The 14,019-nt window shown below is 40.7% G+C and overlaps 1 protein-coding gene across 1 annotated transcript in view; it reads right to left on the bottom strand.

The window, feature by feature from the left end:
* Positions 1-870: 870 nt before the first annotated feature.
* ulk4 (unc-51 like kinase 4) overlaps positions 871-14,019 on the bottom strand; it is a 114,612-nt gene continuing 101,463 nt past the window's right edge. The window contains exons 36-37 of the mRNA XM_050047611.1: positions 11,821-11,909; positions 871-2,317 (exon numbers count right to left, since the gene is read on the bottom strand). Coding sequence (XP_049903568.1) covers positions 2,257-2,317; positions 11,821-11,909 — 150 coding nt within the window. The 3' untranslated portion in view covers positions 871-2,256. The remainder of the gene's footprint in view (positions 2,318-11,820; positions 11,910-14,019) is intronic.

Raw genomic sequence — 14,019 nt, 5'->3', positions numbered from 1 at the left:
GTTCTCAAAGTTTTGATGACAAAGCAATTTTAGGGAGCCAGCAAATAACTGAGGGCCGCTCAGGAAAGGAACTTTTTATGGCGTTTTCATAACATGCTATACTTTGACTTTTTGGCTGTTATCATGTACTATGCTGTATTTTTAAGACATAACACACTCTGGGGTTTTTGTCAGTTATCACGTTCTACATTATATTGACTCACTGTGTTACGCCTTTTTATGACATTTTTGTTCATTCTCACATACGATACTATATTATAACATATACTATGATTTTTTGACATTTTTATATTATACTGTGACTTTTTTGTCTGCTATCACAATTTTTTATGACATACTATATAATGATTTTTTTGTCAATTAACATACTTTACTCTTTCTGACATTTTTCTCACAGACAATACAGTATTTTTTGACTGAATTCTTGACATTTTGATAATATACTTATGACTCTTAGATTTCTATGGCATACTAAACTGATTTTTTTAATGAAATACTGTACTATGACTTTTTTAACGAGGTACTACATGATATCTTAATGACATACTATACTGTGACTGTTGAATGACCTATATTATGACTATGACTGTTAACATTTTTATGGCATACTATACTATACAACACTATACTGTGCTATACTGTGCTATAATGTTTTTTATAGCATACTTCACTATGACATTTTTGTGTCATGTTTAAGACACAGTGCATTATGACTTTTTTGACTTTTTAAAATGACAATTATTATGACATACTATACTGAATTTTTAAGACACATTTATAACATACTATAATATAACCATTTAAGACATTTTTATGACATACTATGACTTTTTATGACATTTTTACAAGATACTATACTATGACTTCTTCATGACTTTCGCCCCAGTGTCAATGTGCTGTTCAGATTTCAAATATTACAAAAACAAAGTCACTGGTTATGTAACCTATGCTTTGCAGTCTCAATATCACTAGAATCCGGTCTCGCCTCGACCCAAGCTAGCAGTGATTCTCTCTCCTTTAAATCCAGATTTAGAACACAAGTGCTTTCTCATTAAATGAGCTCGAGGGTCACCGTTGTGCTGAAAATTGATTGGCAACTAATTTTAAGCACATTATATGAGCATAAAAATAGTCTGAATTAATACATTATTGAGAGGAACAAATTTGATACGTAATGAATAATGGGGGGTACTTGTCCCCCTAAAGTGTATGGTGATCACGCCCATTATGAGACACACCTGTTTCAATGCAGACACCCTCTGTGATGATAGATTACTCTATCCCACCATGTTTAATCTATGCAGTTAAGGACACTAATGGTAGATACCAGATAAACCTGGGATCAGCAGGATGACTTACATACGTGGGCTGTAACCTGTAACTTACAGACACAAGTTGTGATTTCTGTACCATCAGGCCTGTCACTGTAGAGAATTAGCTCAGTGTTAAACTATATTCATGGCACTGGTCCCTGCTGCCACCATGCAGAACATCTTCATTTGTGTGGCACCACCATTCCTGACAAAGAGACACATTTCAGTGTGTGATGCATTAAGGGAAAAAGAGAAGCTGGCAGTAGTTGAGCAGTGTGTTGCTCATAGCTACATTCACCATCAGGCAAAGCAGACATTTGTGATTATGTCACATTATATATGATGGCAGACACATGAACTAATGAGCTGATGCTTCAAAATTAATGCTGACTGGAAGTGTCTCAACGAACCCAGAGGCCAGTGCTGTGACGCCTGTGACAGTCTGAATTAACTTTCATGCTGTAATCCTGTGCAGTCTGATGGACACTGGATGGAAGTTTTGATTGAGCTGTCAACAATATTTATTACTGTCACTGATCCAATTTGCACATTTAATGAGTCATGTAGAGGGATACAGTGTGCTCTGACACCACTCGGTCAGTTTTACTGAGGTCTCAGAGCTTTGAGGAGCAGCTATTTAAAACAAAAATGACCAACAACATATTACATTATTGTGTACACACATCCAGTCCAGTTTCTACAAAAAAACTCAGATCGACAGAGAGATTCAACAAATAAATAACTGATGTCTGAAGACATTTTATGCCAAAACTGACATTTTGAAAGAACAGTCCTCCCTGATGATTCTCAAAAAAAGTTACCCGAAGACGAAGAGAAATTCTAAACAGCAGACCACCAATCGTAAGTATCTTTACAGCTCTGATGGTGAATTGTTGGACGGTTCTGGTCTGCTTCAGGTTCAAACCTCAACGATGAAATGCTTTTAAGATCCAGAGATCTCCTGGAGGATTTCAGCAGCCAGTGGAACCACATCGACATGACACCTGGGACAGAGAAAGAATAAGTTACTGACAGTATAACAATTATATTACTTACCTAGTGACATAGACAAAGTAAAACTAGTTTTCCTCAAAAATGGTGCAAATTATCAGACATCCCTATACCAAATAACCACACACAGTTTGAGGCGAAGACTTGAGCTGCATATCATACCCCTCTCCCTGTCTATCTCCATCCACCGATCTATAATCTTCAGTCTAATAAAGGCAAAAATGACAAAAACATAATCCAAAAAAGTGCAATTGAATCATGTACTGTACATATTCTTTAAAATACATTAGTTCAAATAATTCTTAGAAGTCTTTGTACAGCTCTAATGTGGCTCCATATTTCTCCCACCTACTTCTGACTCATGTTCTCCAGTAAAATCACAGACTAATATTGAATATGGAATTCATTCAGTATTATCCTGTCCAAACCACCTACTTGTACATCAAGAGGTGGTTCAGCTTTGGGTAGAGACGTACTGGTTTTGAACTGCCCGTGGGAAGAATGAACATGTAAGAGTCTGTCCACTCTTGATTAAGAAGCTCTGTTGTCGCTGTCTACTCGTCTCTCTTTAGAACACACCATGTGAAATTACTTTCCTCTGACTCAATAACTCTGAACGAAAATTTAAATGCAACACTTTTGTTTTTGCTCCCATTTTTCAAAAGCGTGAGTTGAAGATCTGAGACTTTTTTTCTGCACATTTCAGTCACAAATTTGGCAAAATCCATGTTAGTGAACACTTCTCCTTTTCCAAGACAGTTCATCCACCTGGCAGGTGTGACATATCAAGATGCTGATTAATAACATGATAGCTACCCAGGTGTCTGTTGGTATGGTCACAATAAAAAGCCACTCTAAACTGTGCAGTTTTATCTTGGAAAAAGACATTTAACAGGGTTTCACATGACTAGCACCACAGAAATGCATTTTTTTGGTCACAGATTCCCCAAAGAATCAGTCAGTATCTGATGAGACACCATTTGTCTCATGCAGTGCGACACATCTCCTTCTCATAGAGTTGATTAGGTTGTTGATTGTGGTCTGTTGGAATGTCGGCTCACTCCTCCTCTATGGCTGTGTGGAGTTGCCAGATATTGGCAGGAAGTGGAGCATGCCGTCCTACACGCTGATCCAGAGCATCCAAACTCAGTGGGTGACGCGCCTGGTGAGCAGGCCATGCAAGAACTATGATGTTTTCAGCTGGTGCCATGCATTGTCATGGAACATGAGGTCATGGCATAGGTGATAGGCATGACAGTGGGTCTCAGTATCTCATCACCACATCTCTGAGCAGTCAAACTGCCATCAATAAAATATACCTGTGTTCCTTGTCCATAGTTATGCCAGCCCATACTATAACCAAAACGTTAACCGCACAATGGCACACATGCCGTCTGCCATTTGCCCAGTACAGAGTAAACTGGGATTCATCTGTGAAAGGAACATGTCTACAAAGTGCCAGACGGTATTGCAGTTGCCCACTTAAGTCAGTTATGATGACAAACTGCTGTAAGGTCACAACCCTGGTGAGGACAAGGAGCATGCAGATGAGCTTCCTTGAGACGGTCTCTGATGGTTCATGCAGCAATTCTTCAGTTGTGCAAACCAATAATTGCATCAGCTGTCCGGGTAGCTGGTGTCAGGTGATGTTGGAGGTGGACATGCTGGATGTTGAGGTCCTGAGCTGGTGTGGCTACACATGGTCTGCGGTTGTGAGGCTGGTTGGATATACTGCCAAATTTACTGAGTACATCTCCATTTCCAAGATTTTTTTTTGTTCAATGTATTTCTCCTACTGTTGTCTCTTGTCTCATCCCTCCCCTGTGTGCATATCTCACTCGAGTTGTAATGCTTGTCAGAGAGCACAGATTTGAGCACTGGTATACTGGTAGATGTGCAGCAGTCCGATTTCCGTTTTAACATGAGCATTTTTTGGAAAATGTGTTCACCGTGCTGCCTGACCTATATTACAGCTGGTACAAACTTAACAAAAACCCACAGTTCAAATGTCTAACTGACCAGTGTGCATGTAACCTGCTCTGATGACCAAGCCCGTCTCTGTCAATTCTTTAAGTGCTTTAAGAGCCTTCATGTGTAAAAGTTGTAACCTCTCAGGTATAAATTATAAACTCAAGGCCATGAGTGGATGCAGAGCTAATTTCTTTATCTGAATCCATGTGTCTGTGGGATCCATTTTGAAATGAAAACTGTTTCATTAAATTATTTCCTTGAGAGTGTTAAGGCCTCCTGTCATACCAGCTAACACGTAGCTGTTGTCATACAATTCTAGAGACCATGGAGGGCTTTTATTTTTCTTGAAAGTTGATGAATCCACCAAAGACTTCTCCCACCTCTATCAGCATCACCACTTACAATAAGCCGCATGGCTTAATGAATGTGCCTGTCCTGTGAATGAGAATGAAAGGGGTGCAAACTGCTGAAGGTTTATTGCTGGGGGAACCTTACTGCATGCTGCATGGTACTGAGTGGACTGAATAAATAAAGGGAAGTGAGACTCCAGTCTAGTTCTGTACTGGTATTTCTCTTGTCAGTAGTCTTCCTGAGTTGCCTTCTGGCTGGCCGATAATCATCTCTACAACTTCAATTCTTTCTTTTAATGAGCTTCTATTTATGTTGCTGCTAGGAAACAGTTATATGGCAATGATAAAAATATCACAAGGCATTAAATAAATATTGTTGGACATTCAATATAGTATAACAATGTACTGTAGTAGAGTCACATAAATCTGTAAATCTAAAAATACAATGCAACACTTAAAAGCTGTAACCAATATAAAATGTGATATTTTATAAAAACATACATTTACAATATTGCGGCTTGGTTAAAACATCCAGTCTGCTCAGAACCTACAGGCTGTCTCTAATCCTACCTCTCCACTCTCTCCCTTTCTTATCTCCCTCCTCCTCTCTCCTCTTCCTCCCAGGTGTCTTTAAGGGCAGCCTGAGAGCCAGGCCAGCAGAAGCCCACCCCCTTAGTTGATTAAAACCTACACAATTAACCTAATTAACACAGCTCCCAGAGGCCTCAGAAATCCTTGAAAGTTTGTGAATATAGGAAACATAAATTGGATCCATAAAAGTTTTAGGACAAACTTTGGAGTTTGGTTTCTCATTAAATCCCCTGCACTTTCACAGTCCTAAATGGACACTCAGCAGCTGCTCGGAGGACAGCGGAAAATGAAATAATTGGTTTTAGATTACAGTGAATGGCTATTACAGAACCATATTAGCCTCACACTCGGCTTACACCAACACTTGGGGGATCTGTGTGGAATTTATGTGTTTTCCAGCATTTGCGATGGAGCCAAAGAATTATCAGAATTCAGTGGCTGACGAGGTCTCTCACTCTGTTTTCTTCATTCAAATTCTTCATCTCAGTGGATTCTTCACAGAAATAAAGTGGACTACCTCATTCTACTGTCAGATAGGAGTTATCACCATCTCCTTAAACACTGGTTCTCATTAAATGCCCCCCTTCCCACCCCCCCAAAAAATGATCATTTATATCAATCAGTTACTCACCCTGTGTTACCTTGAATTTGCGAACAAAACATTTTTCTTTGATGCCTCCACAGTGAACGAAGTGAACGTGATTCATCCAGTTGTATGACTGAGACTTTCCAAACAAGCTGAGCAAGCTGAACTCTGCACAATGAAGTGCACGAGCAGAATTTAAAGGCACAGCCTGCCTGGCCCTTCTCGTATGTGGAAGTGTTTTAAGTAATAAGGTTTTAGTGGAAATGCGTGTCTTAAAAGGAAGTGAGTTTATGGCTGGATTGAAAATGGATTATACAAGGGCTACTGCACTAACTGCAGTACTGCAATACTGCGCTACTGACAAGCCAACTGCAGGGGAAGGCAAGCAATCACCACTACCACTATGTTCATGCTTTTTCTTTTTTCATGGGAGCGCCACATATTTAACTATGCTCCAGATTCAAGCAGCGTTGAGCCACTGAGTGTCAATTCTACACTAAGCATTTCAGCCAAACCACGTTTGCCGTTTTTTTCTGGCTGCTGAGAGTTAAAAAATATTCAACTTAGGGTTAAACGCTGTGGCTGCTCACCACTGTCACTTTTATCCCAGCCATCCAATCACAGTGGGGGAGGGGCGGGACAAATATAACAAAAACCAAGTAGTAAAGTAAGTAAAGTAAATTTATTTATATAACACTTCTCACAGAGAGGACTCACAAAGTGCTTCACAAGTTAAAATACAAAAAATACAATAACAGAAACAATGCAAATACACAAGAACAAATAAAAAAGTAAAGTGCAGTGAAATACAGAGATGATACAATGGGCTATTAATGGAACGCATGCCTAAACAGATGTGTTTTTAACTGCCTTTCAAAAATGTCCACGGAAGAGGCCACTCTCAGCTCATGAGGTAGTGCATTCCACCATTTTGGTGCAACAGCCTTAAAGGCTCTACCACCTGGTCTTTGGTCTTTAATCTTGTGTGAGGGACAGTAAGTAGGTGGCCTTCAGCGGGCCGCAGTGACCTGACAGGGCAGTGAAAGGACACCAGATCCATCAAGTATGCAGGTGCTTGACCATGGAGGGCTCTGTAAGTGATGGTTAAAATCTTGTACTGGATCCTGAAATTAACAGGGAGCCAGTGTAAGGATGCCAGGACTGGAGTGATGTGACTGAACTTATGAGATCTGGACAGAAGCCTGGCGGCTGCGTTCTGGACTAGTTGGAGGCGGTCTAATGAAGTTTTATTGAGACAGGTGAAAAGAGAAAGAGTCAGGTGAAAAGAGAAAGAGTCAGGTGAAAAGAGAAAGAGAAAAAACCAACCGTCACATCACTAAACACTGGAGGATCCCGACTTGGACAAACAAACAAAGAACTGGAAATAAAAACCAAAAAAAAATAATCCCCACACTGTAAAGTGGCTTCTGTGCTTATAAATGCAAGATTGCGGTCAGATAGACCTCATCAGTCATTAACTACTTTTCCACTCTGCAGTAGCAGAAACAGTCTGGTATTACTTTAAAGAGATTTTATGTGATATATTTGGAGTTGTTTCCTTATCATCTGAGTAAATGGCAAAAAATAGCCTACTCACTCTGGGCTATATTTAAGTCGTATATAATAATACCTACATGTATTTGAAGTTTTGGCCTATTTCTTATTTGTGTAAATTATTTCTAGTGTTTCTATATCTTCTTATTCTGTTGTAGGATTATAGGCTATTATTAACATGTCACTCAGATGACTTTTCGCTGTTCCAGAACATCATCGCAGATAATTAGTGACACTGTTTCATCTCATATGATATAAAGTACTTCATTTATGGTTCTGATGATGTCACTTGTAGGTGATAACCCCACCTCATTCAGATGAACACGCTCGTGGCTAAAGAGGAAAATCCAGAATTGACTAAACTAGTGAATGACTAGCTTTGTGATACCAGTTATCCAAACAGCCAATGTTAGGGTTAGTGAAGCCAGTTAACCAAAAGATATCTCAGGTATGTGTAACTGGCTTTGTAATACAGGCGTCAGCTCTTAGTTGTGACCAACTGAAAACATAAACACACTCCCAACACGTTTTACACACATAGATAAAATAAAGAGAAAAAAATGCCTAATAATGTGACATTAGTGTTTTTGTTGGAGTGATCAAATATAGAGCAGTTATAAAATGTACCTACCGTAGAGCTGAGCTATTCCCAAACCAGTGGTCCCCAACCTTTATTGTCTCATATACCCCCTAACTGAGTTTAAGTACTCCTTTATCAACTCAATTTATTCTTTTTAAGACAAACAGTTATATAAAAGTAGATAATGTTAAAATAATTTCTTCATTAAAGACATGATCCTGGAGTTTATTCAGTAAGTTAGTAGATATTAGAGGGCAACACTACTGACGGCTTCATGTTTGACTGAACCCAGCAATAAACTAAGGATCAGATTTTGGGGCTTTTCTTTAAGATGGAGAACTATGAGTGACGCTCCTCCCTTCCCCTCTATACTCACTCAGGCTTGAGGTTTGAAAAGGCATTCCTCAGGTTGCCATGGTAAAGGGTGAATGACATCATTTGGGTTAGGATCTCAGCCCAGACCTTCCCTCTCCTTCCCACTCTTCTTCCGTCTCCTCTCTCTGCCCCAACTCCTCTCATCCTCTCAATTAACCCCCCCTCCTCCCCTCCATCCCTCTCCTCTTCTCTCTCCTCATAACTCCTTTCATCTCCTGCCCTTTCTCCTAAAACCTCTGCTCCCCTCCTCCTACCACTAAACCAGTGGGAGTGTGCCAGTCTCAGCCACTTCAAAGGCTGGAGCTGATCTCTGCTTTCATCTGCCAGAGAGGGAGAGGAGAGAGAGGAGAAGAGGGGAGAGGGAGAGCACAAGAGAGAGAGGGAGAGAAAGAAAGGGGTGAAAAAGAAAGAAAATGAGGAAAAGGAGAGAAAATGGAAGGGGGAGACAGGAGGAGAAATGGGTATAGAGGGTGACAAAAAGGGAAGAAAAGGGGTGACCAAGAAGAAAAGAGGGGGAGAGGGAGGGGGGAGTAGGAGAGGCCTCTATAGCAGGACAACAATACACCTTTATTATTGATCTGACAGGGTGTGTGTGTGAGATTGAGAGACAGGGAGTTTGTATATAGAAGGGGGTAAAGGGGCCATTTGTGTGTATTTATTGTGTGTGTGTGTGTGTGTGTGTGTGTGTGTGCTAAGTGTATGTACGTCTATCTTTGTGAGAACCAATCTGAGTTTCAGACATTGAGAGTGAGGACATTTTTGGAAAGTGAGGACATTTTGGCAAGTCCTCACCTGCAGACAGACCTTCAAAGACCTGTTAGTGGGTTCAGACTTGGTTTAAAGGCTCATGTTAGAAGTAGGTTTAGGTAAGGGTGAGTGTAACGGTTGGTGTTCGGCATTTAGTTGTGATGATTAAGGTTAGGGTAAGGGGCTAGAGAATGCATTATGTCAATGAGTGTCCTCACTAGTATAGAATTAAAGGGTTGGTTGTTTGTGTGTGTGTGTGTGTGTGTGTGTGCGTGCGTGCGTGCGTGCGTGTGTTTGTGTGTGTGACAGGTCGCTGGTCTCATACATCAAGAGATCAAAGGAAGCATGGTTGCTACAGGGACAAAACCCTCGGCTCAAAGAGGGAACACACAATCGGCCCACATACTCATAAAAGGCAGCCAGATGCAAAGATACAGGTGCGCACACACACACACACACACACACACACACGCCTAACCTGCAGACACACACTGCATTTCGGACTTGTTGGCCTCTCTGGTAAACATCAGCTTCAGAGATAAAACTGGAAAGTTGTCTTTCGTTTTATAACAATGTAATATATTTTGTGTATTAATCTAAGAGATAAAAGTTGGTTGTAGCAATCAGTGGCCTGTTTCTCACACACACATTTTGTGTGTGTAGATTTGTGCCACAACATGAGAGGGTTTGCTCCAGCTGGTGAACAGTGCTTGATGCATCACTTGCCTATTTCCGAGATGGTGGCCGGGTCCCAAACTTTCTCATTTTACAGCTAAACAGTACACTAAAATATGTTTCTGAAAACATTTAAGGGAAGAAATAGGCAATGCAGTAACAACATATTGATTCATATTTGATCAGCACTGTCTGGTTTGAAAGTCTGACTACACACAAGCAGTAATTGATATGACTGACAGCTGCGTTAGAGACTCCTGGAATCTGATTGTTTTTTTTCTGTGAGCTGTGGTAGATTCTAGTAAATGCCATCAGAGGCAATAGGGGGAGGAGGAGGAGGGACAAGATTTTTTTTACAGACCACCTCATGTACTTCTTTCAGAATATAGTGACAGTTTCAGCAAATACGCCAAAGTTATTTTCATAAAAGTTACCAACTGCAGTTTTAAAGCAAGCATTACATGCAGTAAGACATGAAACCGAGAATCACAGCTGAAGCAGTGTTACCTGTACATTTCGCGTGGGTCAGACTGTATTGATCTTGGTTCTGAGTTTCCATCATCGTTACTGTCTTCAAACTAACCGCACAGTTCCCAAACTCATAAATCTTAGAGGGAAGCTGTTACTTTGTCAGGTGTGTGAGGTGGTGCAGGTTATGTTTCTTGCCACTGATATGAAATCTCATGAGACTTCCAAACAAAGAGGAAGTTTTGTTTTTAATATATGTATGCATTTTATCTCTGCGCTCTTTGTGAGCCATTAAGCTGACAGTGTCCTGCACAAGCTTACATCCTTTCAGTTAATAACTAGGAAATGGTCAGTTTTGACACGTGTAATGCAGACATGTTCAGACATGCATAAAAATAATAAGATGAAGGAGAGGGCTGGAGGAGACATATCTAAATCCACAATGACTTGTTACTGGTGTCCTTTGAGGTATGGTTTCAACTGATGTGCACAGACTACTGACAGAAACGAGCATCCTATATAGACAAATCTAGAAAGCCCTATTCGCCACATTCATGAAAGAAAAATACGACATTGCATTCTCTGTTATTTATGCAAATTGTCTCTCAAAATGAAATTATGGAAGAAGTATTCCATAATAGATTGATATTTTATATGACGCACACAAATGCATTTAAAAGGCAGAAACACCAGCCCGGTCACCAGAAGAAAATGTTGCCATTATGCCTTTCTGCAAACCATGAATATGTTTCGTTTGCATGTTTCATAGATATCATATCAATGTTTCTAAAGTGACGTAATATATGAGCTGACGGTACATGGCGTGTCGCCTAGGAAAGATGCCTGCCAAGCTGCAGACCACTGCTCGAGACCAACAAACAAGAAAACCAGTTGTGTTTTAGCCAGTCATTATTGTGTTAACTGTGGCTTTTCAGGCTAAACATGGATGTTCTGTAGTGACCAGTCAGCGAGGAAAGTGCCACCAAAAGTCATTATATACACAGACATCGCTGCTTTTCCTGCCAAGATTGTGCCCTCCAATAGGTTTTCATAGGAACAAATATGATCTTTTCCTAACCATAACCAAGTGGTGTATGTACCTAAAACTAATCTGTGAAGATTCTCAGTTATCCAGGTCATGGTAATCATAAGTGCTCATATCGTAGGCAAGTGGACTTGCTTGCGTTTCTTGAAGATGTTTCGCCTCTCATCCAAGAAGCTTATTCAGTTCTAAATGACTGGTACAAAGTTGCAGGCTATAAACCCTGTGTGGGTGGGAACCCTTGCAGAGTCGTAGGGTCACGTGAGCTCTTAGTTTCAGAGTCGTTAAGGTCACAACCTTCACTACTACCAGTCATTTAGAACTGAAGAAGCTTCTGGGATGAGAGGTGAAATGTCTTCAAAATGCAAGCAAGTCCAGTTGCCTACGATATTAGCACTTACAATTACCTAAAACTAACCACACATTAACCACAGCATAGTTAAAGAATAGTTTCAACATATGCCTTACATAATAACGTGCAGTTGTAATGTATCCGTGGTTTGCACAAACACTCAATGCCAACATTTTGTTCTGGAAATTGGGTTGGAAACACACACCTGTTGGACATAGTTATGTCCTGCAATAGACCAATTAGCTCCGCCCCTTCAGGACATTCTGACCAATCAGATCGATCTGCAGTCTGCACCTGGAGGAAGAGGGACAGAGTGAGACAGACAAAAGGTGCATTAGTCCTCAGTTAAATGGCAGTGGTCCATGCTTAAAAAATGTGATGACGTGAGTCTGACATACTGTGGGTAATAAATGAATACTGAGCAGTATGTGAGAGCATCGCTGCTCTTTGTAGTCTGCCAAAAAAAAAAAAAAACAGGGAGACCGCACACTGTTATAATGACCTCAATTTCAAAACAATGCATCACGGTTTCTGTGCCACCCTCCAGCTGTGCTGATTCACACAGTCAAAGTTGAACAACTCTGAACTTGTGGAATAGTGCAGCATGACTTTAAATGATGTCATGTCCACACACCCTGTACACAGGACTGATAAATGATAACATGACTGTCTTTCAGTGGTGTTTATCACTGTCATCTCAACAAAACAATACCAGCCCTGAAACTCTACAAACACGCAGGATGATTATTTTCTGTCCTCTTTTACAGGCCATTGGACAGATTCATCAGAGGAGGAAGACAAGCAGCTCTGACCATTGCTTCACCAATAATAAGAAACCAATGATGATACATTTGTACATTAAAAATGTAATTTTCACATTCTTTATCTTTTCACAGCATCACTTAAAATCATCCATGGGAAACTACATTACAAGAACCACTGGTCTGTGTTATCATCACAGAAATATTTTTTACAAGTTACCACGACCCACTGCTGATTGACATCACATTCATTTGTCAATGCCACTTCAAAGTAAATTGATCAAAGAGCTAATTTGCCCAAAATCCAGTTGAACGCACACATGCACACACTCCTGTTAGATTAGCGCTTTTTCACATAAGTGTTTTTTTTCTTTGCTTCTTTCTACAGATTGTCATTTTGATTTTTGCGCTCCTTACTGCTCCTCAGTCGTGGTCATAATTTTGTTGCTTTAATTCTATTGCTGAACTTAAACATCACTCTCGATTAGACTGTCAGCTAAAGAGTACTCCCGTCTCTTCCCTCACTGAATTTCCTATCTACATCATTTGTTTCTTCTCTTTGTCATGCCTGTGTTTTCATTCCTGTCCTGACATGTCTCCCCACATCCTGATGTCGAAGCTCCACACCCACCCGGGAACACCTGGTGTACAGACTGCTGTGCATGGTTGTGTGTGTGGTTCACTTTGAAAAGTGGCATTTACAGTGTTTAAACTAAGTTAAGTAATGTGTTCAGATCTGAATTAAATATAGGGTGACAGCTTGATGTGGAACAAATGTGCTGGAATAAATAAAAAACACTGAGTTTGCCTATATTAGTGCTGTGCACAGTGTATGTGTGTGTGTGTGTGTGTGTGTGTGTGTGTGTGTGTGTGCTTGCGCGCTAGTCTGCGTCCGCGTGTTTGGTGAACGTGTTCTCTCTGATGTAAGGTGACATCATCACCTTTGTCTCTGCAGCGACACAGCATGGTTGTTGCTAGGCAACGGGGTTAGGAGGAGACAAAGACGCTCCCTTCGCTGGCTTACTTTTCTCACAAACACACACTTCGCCTTCCCCATCAGAGTGAGGGGACATTTATAAGTGCCTGCCAACCAACCACTACACACATACACACCTACTTATCATCCCTTCTCCATCCCTGCTCTCTACCACGTCTTCACCCCCTCTCCTCCTTTATCCTCCTCTCTCCACACCTCTACCTGACCAACACCCTGACTCTATAACACTGAACTCAAAATCAGATGAGAGGCGCTTAGACAGACACACAGTAGAGGACAGACAGACAAGAGGAAAAGGGACTGGAGCACACTGGTTAACTTGTGCAAACAAAATTTTGCACAATTAAAGGCTTTAAGTGAATCGGTGTGCTGCAGTCCCTTTTTTTTTCCTTGGAAGTTTGCTAGTCCTCAAACTCAGAGGCGCATGATTCAGCTGCATACCGCTTACCGGAAGACATGCAGACAGACAGACAGACAGACAGACAGACAGACAGATTCAGACATGTTGCCGCTCAGAGAGACAGCACAGGGCTGTCATAATAGATATCAACTTCAAACAAGAGACAATGTAGCTGACAGTAGAGGAGAGAATTGTACATTTACTAGAATAACTTGCATCATGCATGAATTAGACAATCTATATATG

Source organism: Epinephelus moara, chromosome 6 (assembly GCF_006386435.1).
Source record: "Epinephelus moara isolate mb chromosome 6, YSFRI_EMoa_1.0, whole genome shotgun sequence".
Taxonomy (NCBI): Eukaryota; Metazoa; Chordata; class Actinopteri; order Perciformes; family Serranidae; genus Epinephelus; species Epinephelus moara.
The sequence above is the reverse complement of the archived record's forward strand: the minus strand, read 5'-3'. Positions and strand labels throughout refer to the sequence as shown.